The 23,828-nt window shown below is 44.3% G+C and overlaps 1 protein-coding gene and 1 pseudogene across 2 annotated transcripts in view; one reads left to right on the top strand and one right to left on the bottom strand.

Moving 5' to 3' along the window:
* Positions 1-23,828, bottom strand: part of DYNC1I1 (dynein cytoplasmic 1 intermediate chain 1) — a 263,740-nt gene that overhangs the window by 26,942 nt on the left and 212,970 nt on the right. For both annotated transcript variants that reach the window (XM_004582321.3, XM_004582324.3), the window contains one exon: positions 20,273-20,417. In XM_004582321.3, coding sequence (XP_004582378.2) covers positions 20,273-20,417 — 145 coding nt within the window. The remainder of the gene's footprint in view (positions 1-20,272; positions 20,418-23,828) is intronic.
* Positions 11,992-12,392, top strand: LOC105941649 (large ribosomal subunit protein uL14-like; annotated as a pseudogene).

Raw genomic sequence — 23,828 nt, 5'->3', positions numbered from 1 at the left:
AGGGTAATACACATACAGTTTATGGAAAACACATTTTCAATTCCACTTTTCCGAGAACTTTTTGAAGTATCCTTACACATATCAAAGGTATGTTTTTAGAGTCATGATAAGGTTTTCATAGCTCTATATTCCTGTCTTCTGGGATAAAATGAAATCCATCTTTTATATTATATCACATGTTAGTACAGCTGATATTTCTATTTATTTTAATGATGGAGAGAACCAGCATAGACAATTACCAAGAAGCAGATACTGGAAACCTTTTGGTCAGATGTAGAATATCTCTTAGATGCTTTTGCTCTGTAAAACATTCGTTCACCACTTTCTGCTTCAGCTGAGGCAGACTGGAAGGAATCTCTATATTCTAGAAGCACACATATGCTGAATGAGAGGTGAGGGGTGCTTGACATTGCAAGTAGCCTTAAGAAAATGGCCTGTTATCAACACAAAAAATTAGGAGATCACAGAAGACGGGTCGAAGTGTTCCCACATTAATTTGGGCACATTCGGGGATGAAGACAGATTTGAGTGGGTTTTCCATTAGACATAAAACTCAGGATACCGCAGGGAGATGGGGGAGGACCACATCAGACTCGAATAGGGCCATTCTGTATATGCCCCTCTCCTTACCTCGTCGTTTCTTTAGAAGTGAATGTTGAGGAAGGCAACCCATGTAGGGTATCATACAATTATGAAGATACACCTTTCCATGTGGGCTAAAGGAGCCAAAGAAAGGGTTCCCCTGATCCTTCACACTTTGTAATGGGAAAGCCCAGTCAGCTGGATGAAGTGCAAGTCTCTAGTGTTTGTGCTCGGATGAATTATTCACACACGTCTGTTAGAGTAGTCACAGCAAAAGGCAGGTGTGGGTGGCTGGAAGTTCAGGAAGGAGCAGGGAACAAAAGCGGAGGTACTAAGACAGGAAGTGTGAATGCAAGCCAAGTCGGGAGGTGACTTTGCCATTACATTCTTGTGGTTTCTGTCAAATTCAGAGTATTCTCTCTGGGTGAGCTCACAACAACGTTCAAAAGAAAGAAAAGAATTTGATGATTGGGACAGGTAGCTTTATAGAAAGCCAGTTTTAACATCTGCTAGCTTATGTGGGAAAGGAAGGTGGGTAGGGAAAACGGGGCTGGTGGAAAAAGGGCAGCCAATGCATTCAGTCTTGTGGTTAAGACACCTGTGGCCCACCTCATAGGACCTGGGTTCAATTCCTGGCTGTTGCCCCTGGCTCCAGCTTCCTGCTAGTGCAAGCTCTGGGAGTCTGCCATTCACATAGGAGGCCTGGATTGCATCCTTAGTTAGGGGTGTTGGCCTTGGTCCAGCTCCAGTGGCATTTGGAGTCATGGACTAGGGGATGGCAGCCCTCTTTCTCTGTGTCAGCCTCTCAAATGATAGTTTTAAAAATGCCCTTTGCTGGTGCTAGGAGTGGGCCAGGCTGCTGCTTCTGTTGGTGAGAGCAGACTGGGGGCTGAGCCAGGATGCAGCACCTGCTGCCGAATGTTGAGTTGGGGGGTGGGCCATCTCAGTCTGGGCCACAGTACCTACTGGCATGAGCAAGACCCAGGGCTGGGACCAGGCTTAAAAGGAGAATCTCTTGAACTCCCCTGTTGGGTCACGGCTTCTATGGTTGAGCATGGGAGCTGGAACTGGGGCAGGCCAAGTTGGGCTGCGTTGCTGCATCCTGATGTGCACAAGAGCCATAATGGGTGTGGGCTAGCCAAGCTAGCCCACAGCACCAGTTGAAAAGTTCCAGGACTGGCTACAAGTCATGTCAAATTGCACTGTAGTATCCCCTGGCAGGTGCAAGATCCAGGGCTGGGAGCATGCCCGGCAGGGGAATTGTGGGCACTCTCCTGCTAGGCTGTACCTACTGCTGATGAGCATGAGAATTAGGCTTGGGGGCAGGTTAGGCTGGTCAAGGTGGTGGCACCTGTCAGCATACATGATGACTGGGTTTGGGGGCTGGGCAGGCTGAGCTAAGCTGCAGCATCCATGGGTGTACATGAGAGTCAAATGGAATGTGGGCTAGGCTAGGCTGTAATGGAGGCTGGCACATGCAAAAGCTGGGGCTGGGGGAGGTTCTGGTGGGGATTATTGAGGGTTGGCCCAATTAGGCAGCAGCACCAGCTGGAATGCATAAGGACCAGGTCTGTGGCAGGCTGGCTGGGCTAGGCTTAGCCACAGTGCTCATTAGTTTACATTAGGTATGGGGTTGGGGCATAACTGACCAGGCAGCTGACTCCATGCATCAACATGTTTGTTGGCTGGTGCAAGTGATACATAGAACCAGATGCTGCCCTAGCTGGTGCCCCCAAGAGTAAAGTCTGAGGTCAAGCCAGGTAAGTTTCTTGGGGGACTCCCCAGCAGAACTGCTGGACTCTGTTCCTGACCACAGGGACAAGTCGCAGGAGGTGTGGTCCCACCTTGGAGTACATGTGTTGGGACTGGAACTCCTTGTTTACTGATGCCTGTGTAGTGAACAGCACACCCAGATGCACACAGGGGACATGACAGCCAGCTCATCTAGGGCAGGAGATGCTGAATGACTTGTCAGAGGATAGAAAGTAGAACAGGTTGGACAATTCTCCTGGCCAAGCTTTACAGCATGTTCCTAGGTCTGTAGATGCACTAAGGTGAACGTTATCAACCAACAGACCTTGGAAAATCTCTCAACTCCGGACCAATGAAGCCAACAACTTCTAACAATCATTAAAACTACTCAGGTAACACCCTTGGAACACTCTTCCCTGTACTGGGGGCTCTAAGGTATCAAAGGACCGTCCCCATCCCTGGATGCTGATGTAGTTTGACAGCAAGGATCAGCCCTTTTCCCTTCCTCCTCTGTGGACATAGGAGAGAAAAAAAAAACCCTCAAACATTTGTCACATCCTCCTCCATACCTGACCTTCCCCATCCTAATCAGAGGCCCATGTGGGTATGCATTCCTCTCAATTATGTAAACAATATTAAAAATAAAAAAAATGTAAGCAAAAAGTTTAAAATGCCCTCTGTTGTCTTTTAAGGGCTACTGGTGGTAAATTACTTCTTAAGATGACTTGTTAATCATGTTGCATGTTTAGATATTATGTTTAGATATTATAATAGCTATAATCTTAACTGTTGATGTTTTGGGTGTTTTTCCTCTGATTTTGAACATTCAATAGGATGTTAACAGAAGTAATAAGGATAAAAAATCGTTGCGGAAAATTTGGGAAATGTCTCCTTCAATTGAAGTTGGTCTAACCTGCCTCAGTGAAACACATATTACCACGAAATCTGAGCATGTTACCCCATCAATGATGATTTATTAGGGATGGAACACAGACTTTCTGATTTTGATGCTTTCTTGGAAATACAAGGCCTGACCTCCATTCACAATCACTTGCAGGAAAATAAGAATTAGGATGTAAGAGGAGACTGTTTTCTGACTTGGTGATCTTTCCCCCTCTATTCCAGAAGGCTTTGTGGCATTGAACAAGTTAAGTATGCAGTCAATCATAGAACAAATGCACCACAGAGAGTTCTGAAGAAGACAGGTAGACTAGATAGCTATTACCAGGATCCTGCGATAAGCTGAGTATTACACTCTGGTACCGACATGGCTCTCATGTTCTTGATAGCTAAGACAAAAGGGAAAACAGAGCAGATCACCAGGAGGTCCACAGATTCCACTGTCTTGAAGAAAGGAAGAATAGCAATTCCTCCTCCTCCAAGCCACATTCCTGGGGAAAACTCAGGGAGGAATTTACCATGTCTGCAAATCCCTGGAAAATAGACGGGCTGTCTGCCTTGTTTACACCAAAGAAAGAGCAGGTATGCAGCCAGGTGCTAAAGTCTGTGGCACAGATGTTAGGAGCCAGAGGAATTCAAAGACTGGGAGTGCTGCTGGGGTGGGGGTTTCCAGGTTCTGATGTGGCCAAGGGAGTCATTACCTAGGACAGGTGAGGGAATCTGCCTTTCAGGACAGATAGACTCTGAGACACAGGGAAGAGGACAGTTGAGGAGAGAAAGTAGAACATGCAGAAGCTTGGCTCCGCCAGCTGGGATGGTGTTCCCAGATGAGTGCAAGGGTGGGAGGTGGGGACAGTCTCGCTGGACATTGGGGACAGCGGAAGAGTACGCACGGTTAAGGCTTTTCGTGCAATGAAGCTACTGAGTGTTTCTGGTTTGCTAAGGTGCGTGCCTGCAAGACAAATCCTTCTTATACAGTAGTAAATAGCAGAGGTGTAGTAGTGTAGGACAAAACAGATGTGTATATCACACATAGTGCATCAGTGTTTCTGGCAGAACAGTTCAGGTAACAATGCAGGGAAGGGCTCAGTTGACTGTGGCAACATAGGTCTAGAACGCAGACTGGGAGCAGGCTTTGGAGCCCATGCTTAATGGTCATTCACAGCAGGTGTCGAGGGAGAGGGGCGAGGTGGGAGAAAGGGAAAAAGTAACGATTACGGTGGTGAGAATTCCGAAAATCTAGCAAAGGTGGGACAAGAGGGTGATGGGGAAACAAGCGAGTGAGTCTCAGAGTGAAGCAGGTAAACAGCAGGCTGTCTGGAGACAGGTGGGGGGAGTGGGGGACCAAGGGGCACCTGCGCCTTGATGGTCTCGGAGAGAGAAGCATCAGAAGATGGCTTACGTGAATTTGTATCTCGTTGAGTGCAAGTGAAATTATCTTTGGACATAAAATATCCATGAGTCATTTGAAAGACATAAATATCATCTGGGGAAGGGCGATTAATCTACTTTTCCATGCGGAGATTCTGACAGCCTGTGACAGCCTGACTACAGGAGCCCAGACCCCATCCACACAGTACCGCGCACCTTGCACTGTCAGTAAAGTACCCCAAGGAGGACTGACATGACAGAAAGGCCTTTGCCTTCAGCATCAGCAAGGTCACCTCTCCTGCTAACCGTGCAGCATACATACTTTCTGCCACTTTCATTCAACATCCACTCCTATACAAGGGCCTGACTTAGGAGGGACTGGAGCGATTCAGTTGCCAGGTTAGAAGACAGTGGGAAAAGACCTCATGAGAAGCTCATTACTATTAGTATGTGTTCTCCATGGCCGAGGGTCTGCTATGATCATGAAATACCCTTGGCTCTTATCTTGTACAGAAGGTACCCTCACTCAAACATCTATGCTATAAACCTAATCTCCAGTCCCTTGGGTCACTATCTGCAGGTAAAGCTGATAGAGACGGATTAAGTTGAAGTGAGGTGCCATAATGGTGGGCTGTGACCCAACGTGATTGGTGTAAAACCACATGGAGAAGACACAGGGAGAAAACAACCATTGCCAAGCCGAGGATAGAGGTGCTGGGAGAAACCAACCCTGACGATGTCATCTTGGACTTCCTGCCTCCTCACCTTGGCAGAAATCCATGTTTGCTGCTTACAGCCCCTGGGTCCTGTGTATAGGAGCTAAGCAGAGTAAAATGACTCTTCAAGGATAAACATTTCCTTCTTTCTCCCTCCCTTGGTCACTAGTATTGACCCACGTGGGTCCATTTTCCAACTGGGCACTTGCGGACTTGCTTCTGAGCACAGGAGGCAGGTCGCTGCTCTTGAATGGCCATTTCTCTCCCTCCGGAGCCCATCCCTCCTCACTCTGAGATGGTGATCTGGCTACTGGCTCTATCTACTCTCGACTGAGGGGCAGGTGGCCTTCGATGCAGGTGCATACACACGCTATTTTGTGGGCACAGTTGAGGACTTGGAAAGTGTTCTCTGACTTTAATCAGACCCATGATTCTGTGATGTTCTCAAGACAACCGGGGAAAGAATGGAGAAGGGCATGCGTTGGGCTGTGAGTGCTGTCTCAGAATACATAGCAGGGCACTTCAAAAGCTCAGGCTACTGTGGGATTATCTGAGGGGTGGGCATGTAGCCACAAAGATGCTAGTTACGTGTTCTACATGGAAACACATGGGGTCTGATTTCTAGTTTCATTCCCCACTCCAGTTCCTGCCTTTACATTACCCAGAAAGCAGCAGCGATGCCCCAATCTGCTACTCACAGGGGGACCCATCCAGAGGGTTCAGTTCCCAGCTCCTGGCTTTGGCCTGGCCCAACCCTGGCAGTTGTGGCCAATTAGAGAGTGAATCAGTGGATATCAGCACTCTCTATTCATGTGTTTACCTCTGCCTATTTAAAAATTATTAAAAAATTTTATTTTAATGCATAGAAAACTTTGGAAGCCTTTGTATAATGTATTTCATAATGTACATTTTCCCATGAAATTTTAAAAAATTTATTTTTATTGGAAAAGGTAGATTTATAGGGAGAAGGAGAGGCAGGGAGAAAGATCTTCTATCCTCTGGTTCACTCCCCATGTGGTCACAATGGCTGGAGCTGATCTGACCTAGATCTGAAGCCAGGAGCCAGCAGTTTCTTCCCAATCTCCCATGTGGGTGCAGGGTCCCAAGGCTTTGGACTGTCCTCGACTGCTTTGCTAGACCACAAGCAGGGAGCTGGATGGGAAGTGGAGCAGCTGGGACACTAACTGGTACCCATATGGGATCCCAGCATCTGCAAGGTGAGGATTTAGCCACTAGGTCATGGCACCGGGCCCAACCAGGAACTTTTAAAGTCCTTCCTAGGTCATCACTAAGTCAGGTCTCCAGCTTTACTTGAACTAGAAATGAAAATTCTGTTTGACTCAGTCACTTTTTCCTGAAGGCAGACATCTATTTTTCATATAAACCGGAGTTTTTTAGTTTGATTTTGCCACCCTCTGCAGACTCAGCCTCGACTCCCCAGTTAGAGGGTGCGGGCAGAAGGCCTGGCACGCCTGTGGGGAGGGGCCTTCTCCCCAGCAACCGGGTCAGTCTTTCTTCCGTCCCTTCTCGCAGCTGCCTATGGATGAATTAGTGCAGAACAGACTTCCAGGCTGGGAAACTTCCAAAGCATTTTTGCACACACTTGTACAGTTAACAATGGGATCTATCAACAAGCAGGCAGCAGGCTCTGCCTAAAGCAGTGATGGACCATCGGAAGAATAGTTTTGACTCATTTATTTTTATAGAGGATTAATGATGCTGCAACAACCCCTATCTATCGCTTGATTTTGACAGTTTGCCGCTAGGGCTGTACTGTTTAAAAAAAAAAAAAAAAAAAAACAAAACAAGAAAGTATCAAAGAAAGGGAGTGTTTTATTTTGCTACATTTTCATTTGTTAACAAAACTCGCCATAAGGAAAACCAGAGGTCATTAACAACCAACCAAAACATGCCTGTCTCCAGCACAATTACAGCTCTGCTGAAAACCCAAATCATGACAAATCCTTCACTTGAAAAACTCGGTGCAGACTTGAAACCACCTGACTTGACGCTGGGTTTGTGCTCCCTAAAATTACCTAGAAAATACCATAATCTTCTCTCCGTGAGGCTGGAAGTCGGCCAGGAGCCTGGCTCCACAGGCGAAGGACAAAGCTAAAAAATCATGTCTCACAGACGGCTACACCCTCTCTCCCAAGTCCACTTGGCTCAGGGACAGAAAGTGAGGTCGAAAGCACATTCATTCCGGCCCTGGGCTTTTTGGCCAAAAGTCAAGACTCTTCTAGAATACACACAAATGAAATCCGAGATGCTATCAGCCTGACTTCAGAAGTCACATGAATTGATGCTTGTGTCCCCTGTGAGGGGTGGCGAGCCCTTGCCTGCTGTTTAATGGGGGCACCAGTAGAACTGTACCAGAAAGTCTCTGTGATTCTCAGAGGGGTGGGTAGCCAAGATTTTCAAGCACTAAAGTCATGCTTGGTAGTTTGGGGTGTGTGCTATGCGTGTGCCAAGAGAAGAGAGATTCCCTTGCTAAATGGAACCTAGCACCCAGATTGAGTTAACTCTAGAGTATGTGCGTGTGTGTGTGTGGGAGGGTGGGTTTACAAGGACTCTACTGTCAGCGTCTGCTTGCTTGGCAGGGGGTCCACAATCATGGGCAAGCCCCCAAAGTCCTTCAGTCTCCTCCACCGGGAGCTCTACTTCTTAAGGCCTTCCCTTACCCAGTGCCCATCTGCTCTGCACCTCCTGTCCCTCTCTCTCCAGTTTGGGATGGGTGAGAGCCAGGAGAGGTTGTCATGTAATTTTTACCTCCTGCTGAGCTGGTGACAGGCTCAGCTCAAACAGCTCCCCGAAGTAAATGCCTGCAGGACACAGATCCCACGGCCAGCCCTGGAGCAAGGCAACTAGGGCAAGACCACCCTGTGAACCAGTGGGGCCAGCTCCTTGCTGCAGCCACGTGGCCACTTACAGTCCCCTCTGCACACACAGTCCTATGTAGTGGCCCAGACTTTATTCATGCTGGTTCTACCTTGGGAGAAAGCACTAGTCTTTCTTTCCTGCTAACCTCCCCTCTTGCCCAGCACCATCTTGATCAAGGCGTGACAGAAGGCATAAAGTCCCCACCTTTCACCTTATATAAAACTCCATTCTAAATGGACCAAGGATCTAACTGTGTGACCTGACACCATCAAATTACTAGAAGATGACATCAGGAACATTCTGCAAGATACAGGCAGAATGGCTCTTGGCTTTGGATAGGCTCAGTTTCAGGCATTGTGGCCATCTGGGGAATGAAACAGCAGATGGAAGATCCTTTCTCTCGGTTTCTCCTTCCCTCTATAAAATCTGCCTTTCCAATACAAACAAATCTTTTAAAAAAAGTGAAGGAGTGGGCCCAGCGTGGTAGCCTAGCGGCTAAAGTCCTTGCCTTGCATGTGCTGGAATCCCATAAAGGCTCCAGTTCTAATCCCAGTGGCCCTGCTTCCCAACCAGCTCTCTGCTTGTGGCCTGGGAAAGCACTTGAGAATGGCCCAAAGCCTTGGGACCCTGCACCCATGTGGGACACTCAAAAGAGGCTCCAGTTCCTGACTTTGGATCAGCTCAGCTCCAGCCATTGCAGCCGCTTGGGGAGTGAATCAACGGATGGAAGATTTTCCTCTCTGTCTCTCCTCCTCTCTATATACCTGACTTTGCAATAAAAATAAATAAATCTTAAAAGAAGTGAAGGAATTTTAAATTATTAAGGAAGATCCTAAGTGAGGAAGAAGCTGATGAATTGTAAGGGACCTTTTCTTACTTTTCAGTTGGTCTTAGTTCAAGCCAATGAATTAGGGGACAGGAGAGAAAGCTATTTCACTGTATTGCCAATTCCACAACATTCCTTTCCAGAAACTTCCACAGAGCCTGGGAGCCTCCAGTAGTAAACAGTGAGGTCTAGTTCCCCAGAATTTATGGGAAGACCAGTTACTTCAATTTAGAAGGAAAAAGAGGAGTTTTCAAAGATTAATTATATTTATTTTCCACTATAAAACCCTTTAGAAATCAACCGAAGAAGTTTCCCATATTGACTACCCCAAGTTTCATTAAGCAGCAATGTGTCTTAATGGGAAAATTCTACTCTTTCCATAGTATGTAATGTTGGCAAAGTAACATGCAAAGACAGAGTAGAAATGAACAATGCAATATCCTATTCTGAAAAAAGAATGCCTAATTATGTATTAAATGGCCAAACAAGTTGAAAAAATGTATCTGTAAGGATATAATAAGTGGTTGATATGAGAATTTGCTAAGAATTCCACCCCGCAGATACCTGCCTTGGATATATGACACATGGAACTACCTACACCTTCCGTTTTCAGTGAGTACTTACAAAAGCAGATGTGAAAAGACTCACAAGACATTAGATGAGGGATCAAAGAGCTCGTCATAGAAGCTTGTTGGCACTAAGTAGTATGCAGAAAGGAATTTTTTGGCTCCAATTTTTTTTTTCTGAAAAAACTAAAAAGAGCAACTGAAGACACAGGGCAGAACAAAGTTAAAGGTCAAGTATGGAGAAAGATCAAAGGAGTCAGTTCTGCAATGATCCATTCTAGATGAGGTCACCCATATAAATATTCGGTGAAACGCAGTATCCAGGGTTTTGGTGATGGCTGCCACCAGGATCAGGCTATACCACACAGCTAAGCGAAGCAGTGAATTAGGAGGGAGAAGCTATCCATTTTCTACTACTGAATGTGACAGAGCTCACTGACCATCAACGGAGATGAATGAATGTGGAACACGCACACCACAGGAGATCTGATGGAGCCGTCCTCAGAGGGGAGCCATTGCTCGGACTCTATTTTCACTGCCTAGCGAAGGTGCGATGTTCCAAGTGCCCACACTTCCCTTGCGTGACCTCAGGAAGCCGGAGATGAGTCTCCTTTGAGCTTGAACTGTCCCCCTCGTCATGGTCAGAGGCAAGTCCCCACTCCTGCTCTAGACATCATGGCCTGCCTCTCATCACTTGCTCCATTTGCCCTCAGAGCCAACCTTTCTGCATTCCCCCGGTCACTGTCCCAGCCCCACGAAGCCACTCTACCAACCAAAGAATAGCCACCATCACAGTAGCAGTGGTTTTTTTCTAATAAGATGACTAAGTCAAAAAAAAAAAAAAAAAAAAAGATGACTAAGTCTTCCTTGTTGGGTCTTCTCTATCCTTAGCACTACTAGGAAACTAGCTCAGCAGGGAGAAACTTAGACTCAGGGAGAGGCTCGGATGGGAAGTGGACAGCTGTGTCACAAACCAGTGCCTATATGGGATTTTGGGATTTTGGCATTTGAAGGGGGAGAATTACTCAACTGAACCATCACACCATCCCCCCGCAACTTCTCTGGTTGGAAACAATCAATTTTGGAGGGCATTCTACACTTGGATGTTGCCTTGCATTTTTCCCCTCCCTCAATACCTTAGTTTCTTAAATACTTCTTAATAGGATATAGAAAGCCTAAGTTTCCTAGCTAGTGCACTTATTGGAAAAAAAAAAGATAATTATGGGGTATGGGGCCAGAACTACGCTGTAGTAGGGTAGTAGGCTGAGCCTGTACCTGCAGTGTCAGCCTCCCCTATGGGTGCCAGTTTGAGTCCTGGCTGATCCACTTCTGATCCAGCTCCCTACTAATAACTGGGAAATCAGAGGAAGAAGGCTTAAGCACTTGGATCCCTGCACCTATGTGGAAGACCCGGAAAAAGCTTCTGGCTTCCTATTGGCTCAGCCAATAGAAATGGCTATTGTGGCCATTTAGAAAGTGATCCAGTTTTTAGATCTCTTTCCTTCTGTCTGTAATTTTGCATTTCACATTAAAATTTTTTTAAAAAGCAAGACTAAAAGAACATGGAAAAATGGAATAAAAAGATGCTGATTAAAATGCTAATTATTTTTATTATCTTCTGGAAAGGCAGAATGAGAGAAACAAAGAACTCCATCATTCAGGGCTGGGCCAGGCCAAAGCCAGGAGCCTGGAGCTCTGTTTACGGCTCCCACGTGGATGGCAGGGACCCAAGTACTGCTGTTTCCCAGAATGCAGTAGGAGGAAGCTGGATGGAAAGTGGGGTGGCCAGGACTCCAATAGGCTCTCAGATATGGAATGTGGATATTTCATAAAGTAGCTTAACCTGTTGTTGCATAATATCTGCCTCTAATGGTCATATTTCTAAACTATGGCTATGGATTGTAACACCATACTATCTGTTATAGTAGCTTCAATGCACATTTTTAAATGTCCAAGATTTATTAGCTGGCATATAACATAATTCATGAAGTACCTTCCAGGTGCCAAACAGTAGGACAGGTGCCAAGGATATGGTTAAAGAGCTCTCAGCCTTACAAAGGGTGGCAACCCTATCTCAGGTGCATATTCATTGTCATGTCAGTAAACATATTTTTACTATCACGCTATTTGTAATATTGCCATCTTTAACATTAGTTATGCTGCATAATCAGTTTTAGTGAGTATATGTCAAGGGTAATTTAATGTCATTCCTTAGGGAAAAAGTGTTTCCCATCTTTATTCACAAGAAATTAAAATTATTTTCTAGTAGGTAAGAGGAAATAACAATTACATTTAGTCAGGTAATACATATTTGCTGATTTCACAGAAGTCAGTGGAAACTTGAAGATTATCTTTAAAATTTTTTTTATGTATTTGAGAGAGAGCACCAGCACCCAAGATGTCAAAGGGAGGACATGGTAGGTCCTCCGGTGCAAAATTTTGCACTTCCCTGGGTCTCCTCATGGGTATCGTGATCAACTGTGCTGACAACACAGCATCTCTGTGAAGAGGATCAAGGGAAGCTGAATAGACTTCCTGCCACCAGTGTTGGTGACACTGTAATGGCCACATTCAAGAAGGACCAGCCAGAGCTCCGGAAGAACGTACATCCAACAGTGGTACTCCAAACATGGAAGTCATGTTGAATAAAAAGTGGTGTTTCTTTATTTTGAAGATATTGCTGGGGTCATAGTAAACAATAAAGGTGAGAGGAAAGGTTCCACCATCACTGAGCCTGTTGCAAAGGAGTGTGCAGACTTGTGGCCCAGGATTGCATCCAACACAGGCAACACTGCATGATTATACAGTGTTTTTGTAAAAAAAAAAAAAAAAAAAAAAGAGAGAGAGAGAGAGAGAGAACACCCGTTAAAAAATATTTGCTCCCCACCCCCCAAAAAAGAGAGAAAGGGAGAGAGGGATTAAGAGTCGGGGAGGGTGGGGCGGACACTGAGATCGTCTACCTGCTGGTTCACTCCCCAAACTGGGCCAAGCCAAAGCCAGAAGCCAGAAACTCCATGTGAGTCTCCCATGTGTAGGAGGGACCTGACTACCCGAGCTGTCACCTACTGTTCCCAAGGTGCATATTAGCAAGAAGGTGGGGAGCAGAGTCAGCATTCAGGTCCAGTCACTCTAACAAGGAACATGATTACCCAACCAGCAGCTACTTGCTGTGCCAAATGCCTGCTGTGAAGGTGATGTTTCTAACTTGCACATTATCATCCTCAGTCATTTTGCTAGAAGTCTGGAGGACCAAGGCATATGTTAATTGCTAGGACAGCTCATATAATGTCATGATATGTTTGGAAGAAGTTGGGGATTTCCATCAATCAAGTGTGTGCTGTGAAAGATTCTTGGATGACAGCACCCCACAGGAGTGTCCAAGAACCACATCAAATACCAACACATGGGTAAAGTCAGGCCACACTGTATAACTGACCAGTTCAACATACAGGAATCTGATGGGAAGGCCCAAGCATCTAGTGCAGAAAGGATTTAGAAGATAGCACCACTGCCAGCAGCAGAAATGTCAGCTTTTTGAAGTTTACACAAAGGCTGCCCTGGCAAGCACAGGGCAGCATCAGGATCCCAAGTCCACACACAGTTGTACTGAGACCAAAAGAAATATTAACCCAGTGTTTAACTGGAATCCACTGAAACTTTCCAAACTGGATGCAATGATAAAAAGTCCAAAGGCTTGTAACTTGTCTAGCCACTAAGCTAAACTGCAGCACAGGAAAAAAGTTCATCCAAAACCTCAGCAGCGAAGCTGAGGGAATAATGAATGTTTTAATCCAGCCAAGAGTACATATTTTATTTCTAAGCACCAACTCCAGCATTTTTTTTGATGGATGGGAAGTTTAATGTGCTGAGATATAGTAAAAGGTAAGAGTTGGTACTCAGCAGGCATTCCTCAGGCAACACATTTTCTTCTCTGGTTTAAAAAGATCATCAAGGATTGACTAAGGTAGGCAGCTTTAACTGTACTCTGAAAGCAGCTGCACTGATATGTTTAAAGCAAGATGTTCCAGAGGAGTCATTAACACTATGAATGCAGTACATCCATCAAAAGAAATGAAGATGATCCAAGGACCCTTGGAACAGGCCAGGAAGAAGTCCAAGTTCCTTTTGCAGGAGCAAGTCCAACACCAATCTTGGGGATGGCCAAGGGCAAAAATCACAGTTTTGGGGGAAAAGGCAGAAGACAAACAGGTAGGGAGAGAGGCAGCGAGGTCGGGGGTAGGAGCTTGGTTTTTAGCCTCTGGAGGGACAGGGAACTCAGGCACACAGTAAAAGGATTGGGGCCAAATAGGAGAAACCAAAGGGACAACTTCTCAAGACAGCCTCCACTGGGAGTCAGACTCCTCAATATCGTCCGGGTCCCTCCACCAAAGACCCACTCAACACACATTTGATGGGCTATGCTCCTATTCCTTGGACTCTTCCATGCTCTGTGTATGTGTTCACCACCAGAGTAACTTTTTCTTATACATGGCTTCATTTTCACTCTTCATCTACTAGGGTAAAGGTCATATGGTCTATTTCCTGTATTCTTCTCATATGCTGTCTTGCATGAAGGTGATAACTAATTTGGGGTTTCAAATACATTGCCCACATAAACCCTTGCTGGATAGAATTGGGATATTAGCTTTATCTGTAAATGCATTTGTGTGGAACACTGCTTTTCATTCCTTCACTTGAACACCAAACTAGCTCCCCAGGTTCTCCAACACATTCCTGGGAAGATGGAGAGGGGTCCCTGAAAGTCACTGAAGCAATCCACAGGCTCTATAGAATGGAGAGTTGGACCAGAACTCCACAGTGGTGTAGCCCAAGTCTCCCACTGGGTGGTAGGGACCCAGCCACCTACACTATTACCTGTTGTCTCCCAGGATGTATGTACATCAGCAGGAAGCAGGAAGCAGGAGTCAGAGCCCAGACAATACAACATAGAAGGCAGGCACCCCAAGAAGCACCCACATTACTCTGTCAAATACCTGTCCCAGATTTTTTTCACCAAAATACACTGAATGCACTATGACTTGCTGAAAGTATTCACACACGATGATCCCTGTTCTGTCTGTATTTCAAAGCAAAAACCCTTGCTCTTAGCTTCGATATTGCTGTGGTCTGCATGTTTCCACTTCTACTGTTGAACCTTAATTTGCACTGTATCAGTAGGAAAAGGCAGGAGGAAGTGATGAGGTTGCCATGGCTCTGCATGTGTGGGTGGGGCTAGTGGGCTGTGAGTCCAAGTGTCTGGCCTTCTGCCTCAGGAGGACATAGCATCGTCTATGGAGCTGAGACGCCCTGGACATGCTGCACCTGCTGCTGCCTTGACTGTGGCCTTCCCAGCCTCTAGAACCATGAGCAATCAATTGTGCTGTTTCTAAATTACCCCGTGTCTGGTAGCCTAAATGAACTAACATGGGTATCTTAAGCTACCTTCCAGAAATTTCCAGGATCCTCAGCCTGAGCATGTTCAACTCCAACCCACATCTGCTCCTCTCCCTGTCTGTCCTGGCTCAATTGTGGCATCATTGTCCTTACATTCAGGTGCCTAAGGCAGAACTGTCAGTTGTTCCTTGACTCCATTCCCCCATCTGGCCAGCTGGTCACCTTATCTGGTGAACTGTCTCTTGGGCTTCTGACTCACATAAGATTAAAGCCTAAATTCTGATCCAGATGGTCAATGCAGGCTTCTGAGTGGATTTGCCTGTGGATTTAGCAGGTTGATATGAACAAGACAGACTTTGGATCACAGAAACTTGAGTTTGAACCCATTTCCCCACTTAGCCACCGAATACACCAGATAAAAGCCCTTTTTGTGGTAATTATCTTTGCTACCACACAAGATACTAGCATCTAATCACAGATTATTGTGAATACTTAATAACCAATGTGCTTAAAATATTTAGCAAACAACTTGTACACAGTATGAGCTCAACACATGTTACTTTTGGCTACCCCTACAAACACATTGTCTACAGTATTGAAAAGCAAGCATTTAAAAAATTGAACCTTAATTACCTCCTAAGATGCTTTCTCATAATCCATAAAATAAAAATCCACACAGTCACAATAGACTTCTCATTCCAGTGTGGCCCTCCAATTTGGTCCCCATATTCCAGCTATTTGGAGCAAAATGGCTATGTATGTGTTGGCTCAGCTGCCTGGAATACAAAGAAACCCATTCCAATAAAGCCCCTGCTTCAATGTGAGGTCTTCCCTGAGTGTGGTTTATGATGAAGAACGGTGTGGTAGTGGTGGTGTAGGATGGAAAGAGGGCAGTGCTACGGCCTTAATCCTCTCTTCCCATTGCCTGCTTTGTGCTAGAGTTGGTGGATTGGCATCTTACGAATTTCAGTCCCTTCTCTTCTTGTATCATTTCTCCCCATCCTTGGAGTGGTTCCCTAGCATTTTCTAGAACTGTCAGTACTAGTCTCACCAGAACTGAACCCCACAGTCCTTCCATTCCAGATGTTTTCACCATGTGCTCCCCAAACCCCTGGGTTTCTCATTCCATGGTGAACTCTTTTGCCTCCATCTTCAGCCTTCTCATTGGAAGCCCTCTCTGCCTGGGGCCCGAGTGGCATCCCAGCTCTTACTGTAAGCTCACTGCCTCCCATACCCTCTCCCCAGGTAGAAACTGCTTGTTAGGGTGACTTCTGTTTTGAGCCCCAGTCCAAGGTCCCACTTGCTACTTGCACCTCAAGGCAATTTCACCGGCCTCTCAGCCTCCAGCACAAAGTCTTACCACTTTCAAGTTCAGGCCGTTTGGCTGTGTCATCCTTTACTCCTTCTGTGCTGGCCTTCTAATTCACTGAGAACATCAGCACTCTGATCCCTGGCTCCTTTCCCAACCTAGCTTGGTGACTGTCCTGCTCACTGCAAAGCCCAGAACATGTTGACCTCGGACCTTTGGATTCTATGCCCTTCTCATCTTCACTAGGTTTTCAGCTTCTCATGTGGCCACAACAACAACAACAACTACTACTACTACTACTACTTTTTTATGATTTGGAACTGCTCCAAGTGTGAAATACTAAATCCCACTATCCCACTTTCCAATCTCTTCTCTTATTAGCTCTTATTCAATCACTTCCTTCATCCTTCTTTGATCTTACAGGAGCGTCCAATGGCTTGTTCCCTTTACTTTCTCTTGTCTGTTTCTATTTCCTTTCTTCTCCCTTGTGATCCTTCATCTGTAGCATCAAACACATTCTTATTCATAGCTCCAAATTTCATGTTCTACTCTTTCCATCACACTGGGCTGAGGGGCTTCACCCCCTATCCATCTGATTGTGCTTCTCATCCATGTCCACACTGCTACTGTCAAGTTATCTGGGAGGAGATGAGCCCTGAAGACTGACACCCATGAATCCTCTTTAGGTTTTTGATCTAACTCTTCCTGTTTCCCCATGTACTGGGTGCAGTCTCTCCTTCAGGACCCTACTCCCCTCACTCAACAGCATATTTAATCTCCTAAGAATAAAGCCATAAGAGTTGACTTCCATTCACTAGACCTACACCTATCTAACCCCAACCCTTCCTGTTTTCCTATTACAACAGACATCAGTGCTCACACACATAAGATTTGTTCCTCCAGCCACCCTGTTCTTCACACAACATTTACAGGTCCCTTTCTCTACACATTTTACATTGTGAAATTATTCTAACCTGCTTCGTTAGGAGAATAACTTCAACAATAAAAGGAATAAAAATGCATATTTTTTTCCAATACTTTCTCACTTTCTATTTACTCTTAATCCCACTGGAGTTCCTGTCCAATCCTCTATAGATTTGAAAGAAACAATATTAACAATGGGCACCAGTGATTTCTAAGTGTGTAAATAAAATGGACATATTTTAAGTACTGTTATTACTTCCTGATGTATTTCTCACGGTATCCAGTCCATCCTCTTATTTCTAGTTTATTATAGAAAATTTCAAACGTTCATAAATAGAATCACATCAATCATCCATCTTCAATAACCCAACACACAGCCAATCACTCCCCTGCAGCCATATGCACCCCCCTTTCCAGCCATTTATTTTGGAGCAAATCACTGACACATGATTTCTTCTGTAAATATTTCAGTATCCATCCATAAGTAACTGAATAATTTAAAGTGGTCATAATTATCACACCTAAAATGGTAATCCAGGGATGTCATCTAATATAGGTCATCATTGACAAGTTTCTAATATAGACTTTCACTTATTTCAATGGTTTGAAACAAGATCCACACAAGATCCATATTTGGAAACTGGTTGGAAGACATGTTAGCTTTTTCTTTTATAGTTTGATACATAGTTTTCATTTCTATTTTTTCTGTCCTTGAAAAACTTGATGTTTGTACAGAAAAGGAATCAATTGCCCTCTAAGTTTCCCCACAGTAGGGACTTGGGATTGCTTTCTGTGGCAGAATTCAATATTGGCACTTGTGTCTTCCACAGCCCCTAAATTCAGAAGTGACATTGCGTTTTCATCATTCATGAGGAACCTGATACCCTAATGGGCATTCTTTGCCCAGCAGAAGCTTTTTCAATTTGGCATATAAACGCTTTGACAAGAACTTTACTAGTGTTTGGTAGCTTTCTTTCTTTCTATTATTACAAATTATAATGTACAAAACTATACACAACATTTTAGGCTCCAGGCCTAAAGTCAGTCATATTTTTTCAGGATTACCAGCTTCCTTTTTGATGCTTTTATTTAAGGGGCACATGCTTAGGCACCAGGAGTGCCCTATACATGGAAATTTTTGGGTCCTTTCTCATCTTTCACTGTTCAAATAACTTTTTACTGAATAGTTTACATTTTTGCTACTACAAGAATATTTTGAAAAATTAAGGAAACATGAAAGATATACATTTAGTTTGGGGCAAAAAGAATGAAATCCAGGGCCCATGTTGTGGTATAGAAAGTTAAGCTGCTGATGGAGATGCTGGTATCCTATATGGGTGCTGGTTTCTGTCCCAGCTGCTGCACCTCTCATCCAGCTCTTGGCTGAGGTGCCTAGAAAAGCAATGGAAGATGGTCTCAATGGTTGAGGCCCTGCCACCCAAATGGGAGACTAGGCTAGAATTCTCGGCTCCTGGCTCTGGCCTGACCAAGCTTCCACCACAGGGGACACTGGCGAGTAAGTCAGCAGAGGGAGAACTTACTCCCTCCCATGCTCTTTCACATAAATAAATAAATCAAAATGTTGAATTACATGAGCTTCCTGAAGTGCCCTTGTAAGCTTTGGCATGGATTCACAGACGTGGGAATTGCTCAGTTAAAAAATTGTTTTTTAATATTGCTAAATTCTCCTTTCCTGAGTTCTGTTACTTGGCATCTCCATGGCAATACGTGCACGTGGCTGGTTTCTTTCTGTTCATTGCAGAGTGTGCTGAGGAAATTTGTTTTTGTCAATCTGATAGTGGAAGATAAGCTTACTGACTTGATTTTAGTTTGCATGTCTCCTATGAGGATTCGCATCTTTTCAGAGAGAAAGGCTTTTTCTGATCTCATGCCTTGGTTATCTCTACTAATAACCCATAAAGCCATACACAAAATTCTAGAGTTTAATTTCACTTGTGGTGTTACTTTCAAATCTTTTTCACTAGCTTCATTTCCTTAATTTATTTCCTTAATATTCTTTTTCCTCCAAGTTCAGTTGTAGTATTTAAAGCCCACTCCTTTAGGAATGTTGTTGCTATTCTGACTGCTGCTAAGCACATACCTGCAGCCCAGGGTCCTCTCTTCTATCCCCCAGAACAAGCTGGGGGAGACTGAAAGGCACCCCTGGCTGCCTCAAGCAACACCAGCACAGCTCTTTCCCAGCATACCCGCTGCCCCCTGAAGCCGTGACATTACCGGAAAGCTCCGCAGCCCAGGCCACCAGCTTCGGTTCTCTGTGTCTACTCCCGTTTTCACCTTTCTTTATTCCTTTCATCCAATCAATCATCAGTTTCTGTGATTTTTCTCTCCAAATGGTTCCAAATCCATCAACTTCACTCCACCTCAAGCTACTGGCCTGTGTCACTGTCATTTCTCCCCCAGATCACAGCACCTTCCCTGCAGAGCCGCTTTGCTTCTGGCTCTCAAATGCTGCAAGAATTACCTTTTAAAAACATACATAATCCAGGGGCTCTCACCAGATGTGAAAACTCCAAAGGTGCCAAAACAAACCAAATGAAACCTGCCCCTTCCCCCACTCCAAAAAATTCCCCCATAGAACACAAAATCCAAACAATTCCAGCCTCATATCTTACGTCTCTGTAAGTACCCAAGGCTAATGAGAAAGCGCTACACAATTCTAGAAGGAAGTAAGATGAGGAATGGTTTGTCCCATGGGAAGTCCTGAGATGGGGGTAGGGAAGGGGATGTTGTGGGTGGGTTCCTAGTGGTGAAGGACGACTTCAGTTTCAACTTCGTAAAAAGAAAAAAAAAATCAAACAATGTTTCCACACATTAGTCATATGCATATAAATAACAACAATTGACTGAGACAAGTCTTGACCAGTTTTGGGGCAGACTGGGCTCACCAGCGGATTGTAGGAATTCCTAGCATCAAGTCATGTAGAACAAGGCTTCAGGAGTAGCCGACTCCTGCAACTCACCCAGGGCGTGAAACGCCACCCTCTTCTCTAGTATTTTTACTTTGGCACTTCACACTCAAACATGTTCTTACCTTTGTGGTCCACAGTTTGACAGTCCAGTCAAATGATGAAGTGACAAACAGGTGAGAGAAATCGATGGGGCCCACTGCCATGTGGCAGTTAATTCCCGTCACTGGTCCTTGGTGACCTTCGAAGACCTCACCAATGCCTGCCTTGCTGCATGAAGAGCACAGGGGAGAAATTCAGCAACCTTCGGGTAGGCCTGGTTGTCTTGGAACAGAAATTTTTCTCTGCATCATTACTTCTCCATCATTGAGAATAGCAGCCACCTGCCACCACAACCACAACTACTACCTTCACAGTTATTTTGAGACAAGTTATTTGTAAGCAAGACAGTAGTTTTGGTGATTAAAAAAATATCAGAGGGCAACATCATCTTTTGAACCTTCAGAATTTAATATCAACTTTTATCATCTAATCATTTTCCACGAGTGCCTCAAATCTTATCATTGTTGATGCAACTATCTTTATGGTCATGGATACACCTAAATCTGGAAGGTTGTTATCCAAGAAGGTTATCTGATTTTTCAGTTGGCATTTTCACCATGTTTCATTTTAATTGCTTTTGGGGACCCTATTTAATATGAAATTACACATATGCTTGGGGGAGTCAAAACTTATTCTTTCAAGGAAATTTCTTTTGCTGGCATATCTCAAAAAGATAACACTCTGGAAACTTTTGTTATGACAAAATACGACAATAATCTGATGACTCGTAGAACATGGAGGAAATGATGTATCCCTATCATCGGAAACAGAGCAGAGATTTGCAAATCAATTGATACATTTTAAGGGCAGGGGTCTTTCTTGCTGCTAAGTGTCTAACCAGTATATGCTCAAGAAAAGTTTCTTGAATGAAATGGCCTGACAAGGACAAACTTTGCTTCTCCATGTCAGAAACAGAAGTGTTATTTCAGAAATGACATAGCATTTTAAAAGGTGCTACATATATTCAATCCATAGCCAAGCTGGGATTATTTCCAGACTTCTATTATCACATAACAGTCTGCATAAAATCACAACAATTAGGAAAATCTGAGAGCATACCCAAAATACTGTCTTAAAGATTCATGGGCAAGAAGTTATAAATATAGCAGAGATACAAGAACCGTAGAAATTCAGTATTATGTCACAGAGTTAAAAATGAATTCAGTTGTTAAAACATTTAGACTATTTAAATGATTAAAACATGTAGAGCACCAATAAATGTCAATGTACCGAGTAAAATTTAGAATCATGAGCAAAGTGCGACAGCCTATATTCCATGTAACAGGCACTCAAAAATTATGCCCAATGCAACTGCTCACAGCAGCCCTCCATGTGATCATTTAAGTAGGTTCTAATGAACACTAGGAGCAGATCTTTGAAGTGGCCCCTTGTGAGACTCTGTTCGCTCTTTAACAGCATCCTGAAGTGGTTTATAGGGTGCAAAATGGGGACCTTGTTTAATTTATGGAAGTGGATTTGCACCTTCTCAATGTTAGGTGAAAGACAGAAACATCGACCTCTCCCTGTAGCCCTATCTGACCCATTTACAATGTCAGCAGAGCCAAGGGCTGATACTTTATGGTTTTGCCAAGATCTGTATTTTACATTTCAGATGGGTAGACCAATATAGGAAGTGAAATGATGTTAATTGTAAAGGGAGCTGTAATGTATGTCACAGGGAACTTTCATTTGAACTTTAGTGCTTTAAACAGACAAGAGCCATGGAACGAAATAGGTATTATGTAAAATAGTGACATTATTAAAAACAAAAAAAATATAAAAAATATCTATGAGTGTGTTTCAAAGCCTTCTCTGGTAGCTGAGGACTAAAGTAATATCACGGGGTGAGTCAATTAGAATCATGCCCTAGTGTTGATTTAAAGAGTCTACTTATTTTTCTGGAAAGGCAGATTTACAGAGAGAACGAAAGGCAGAGAGAAAGATCTCCCATCTGCTGGTTCACTCCTCAAGTGGCCGCAACGGCTCCAGCTTTGGATCGGATCAGCTCTTTGCAGCCTTTTGGGGGAGTGACTGGCAGATGAAAGACCTCTATGTCTCTCCTTTTCTCTGTGAAAAAATTGCCTTTCAAAGGAAAACATATTTTTAAAAAATATTTATTTTGAAAAGCAGCATAATAGTAGCAGGTGGGACGGTGGGGGGAATTACACATGTCCTGGTTCACTCCCTACATTACTGTAACAGGACTGCACTAGGCTGAATCCGAGAACTCCACCCACAGGGTGGCACGGGGCTTGAGTATAAATGCCATCTTCGGTTGTTTTCCCACATGAATCAGTAAGAGGCTGTATCATAGCAAATGTGACCACGCCTCAAATCTGCACTGCAAGTGGTAGCCTACCCTGTGACAACACAATATCCACCAGCCTTATCCTATTGATTCTAATCCATGTGTAAAGTTGTGTGACTCCATGTTTGGGCTACTGCATTCTCTATGCCTCTGTGCTACTAACAGTGTTCTACCTGTGTTAGATATTTGTTCATCTAACTGTCTCCTTGTCATTAGTTTTTTTTTTTTAAAGATTTATTCCATTTTTATTACAAAGTCAGACATACTGAGAAGAGGAGAGACAGAGAGGAAGTGGAGCCGCCGGGATTAGAACCAGCGGCTATATGGGATCAAGGCGAGGACCTTAGCCACCAGGCCACACTGCCGAGCCCTTGTCATTAGTTTTTTGAATACAGGAACCAGACTGAAATAATTTTATCTGCCTCATATCATCTGACAATGTGTTCTGTGCCAAGTAGGGGTGGCACAAACGTTTGTATGAATGAAGACCTTTATGACATCAATTTATATGTAAAGACATTAGTGTGTACATGAGCGGGTGGTTTTAGCCAGATTTTCCGGAGCAGCAAGGCCAGGCATGGAGCTGCAAAGCCTGTCTTCCTGTTTCACCTCCTGGTCATGAGCATGCGAGCAGGGCAAATGCTGCTTGTTGCCATGTACACAGCAGCAGGGACCTCACAGGCTTGTAATGTGTATATGGAAACAATCAGGCAAGTGAGCCCAGAGGCTTGTCACTTCTACAATGCACAGGAATACTGCAGAATTTGGCTCCCCATTAAATCTAAACAGGCAGCAATGAGTGCAAGCAATGATCCATCAACTGAGCACAAAGTACTGAAGTGCAGAAGGAATTCATCCCCAGTGGGAGCACAGCAAACCTTCTAAACACAGGGAGGCTGCCTGTTCAGTCCTGCATCTCACTATACAATCTAGTCCAAATTAGTGGATTGTAGTTTATGCTGATTGCTTTTTCTTCTTCTCCTGGGCCATTTGTTGGTTCCTCAGTCAAGACAGAGTTCTCATCACTTGGGGACTGGAGGGTAGTTTGTGTCTTTCACACTGTCCCAGCTCCACTGAGTGTTGACTAAAGGGTCCTGAGAACCTTCTCTGTAGTATTTGGACACTGCTTCTTGAGCCTCCACATAGACATTTAGCTTGCCACTCATTACGTATGGGAAGAGTTTAGTAAGAAACCTGGAAGATGAATGAACCGGATGTGACCTAAATTATTGTAGGAGCATGTTGAAAATATACAAACTAGCGAACAGTTG

Source organism: Ochotona princeps, chromosome 20 (assembly GCF_030435755.1).
Source record: "Ochotona princeps isolate mOchPri1 chromosome 20, mOchPri1.hap1, whole genome shotgun sequence".
Classification (NCBI taxonomy): domain Eukaryota; kingdom Metazoa; phylum Chordata; class Mammalia; order Lagomorpha; family Ochotonidae; genus Ochotona; species Ochotona princeps.
This window is presented reverse-complemented; position numbering and strand designations above follow the sequence as displayed.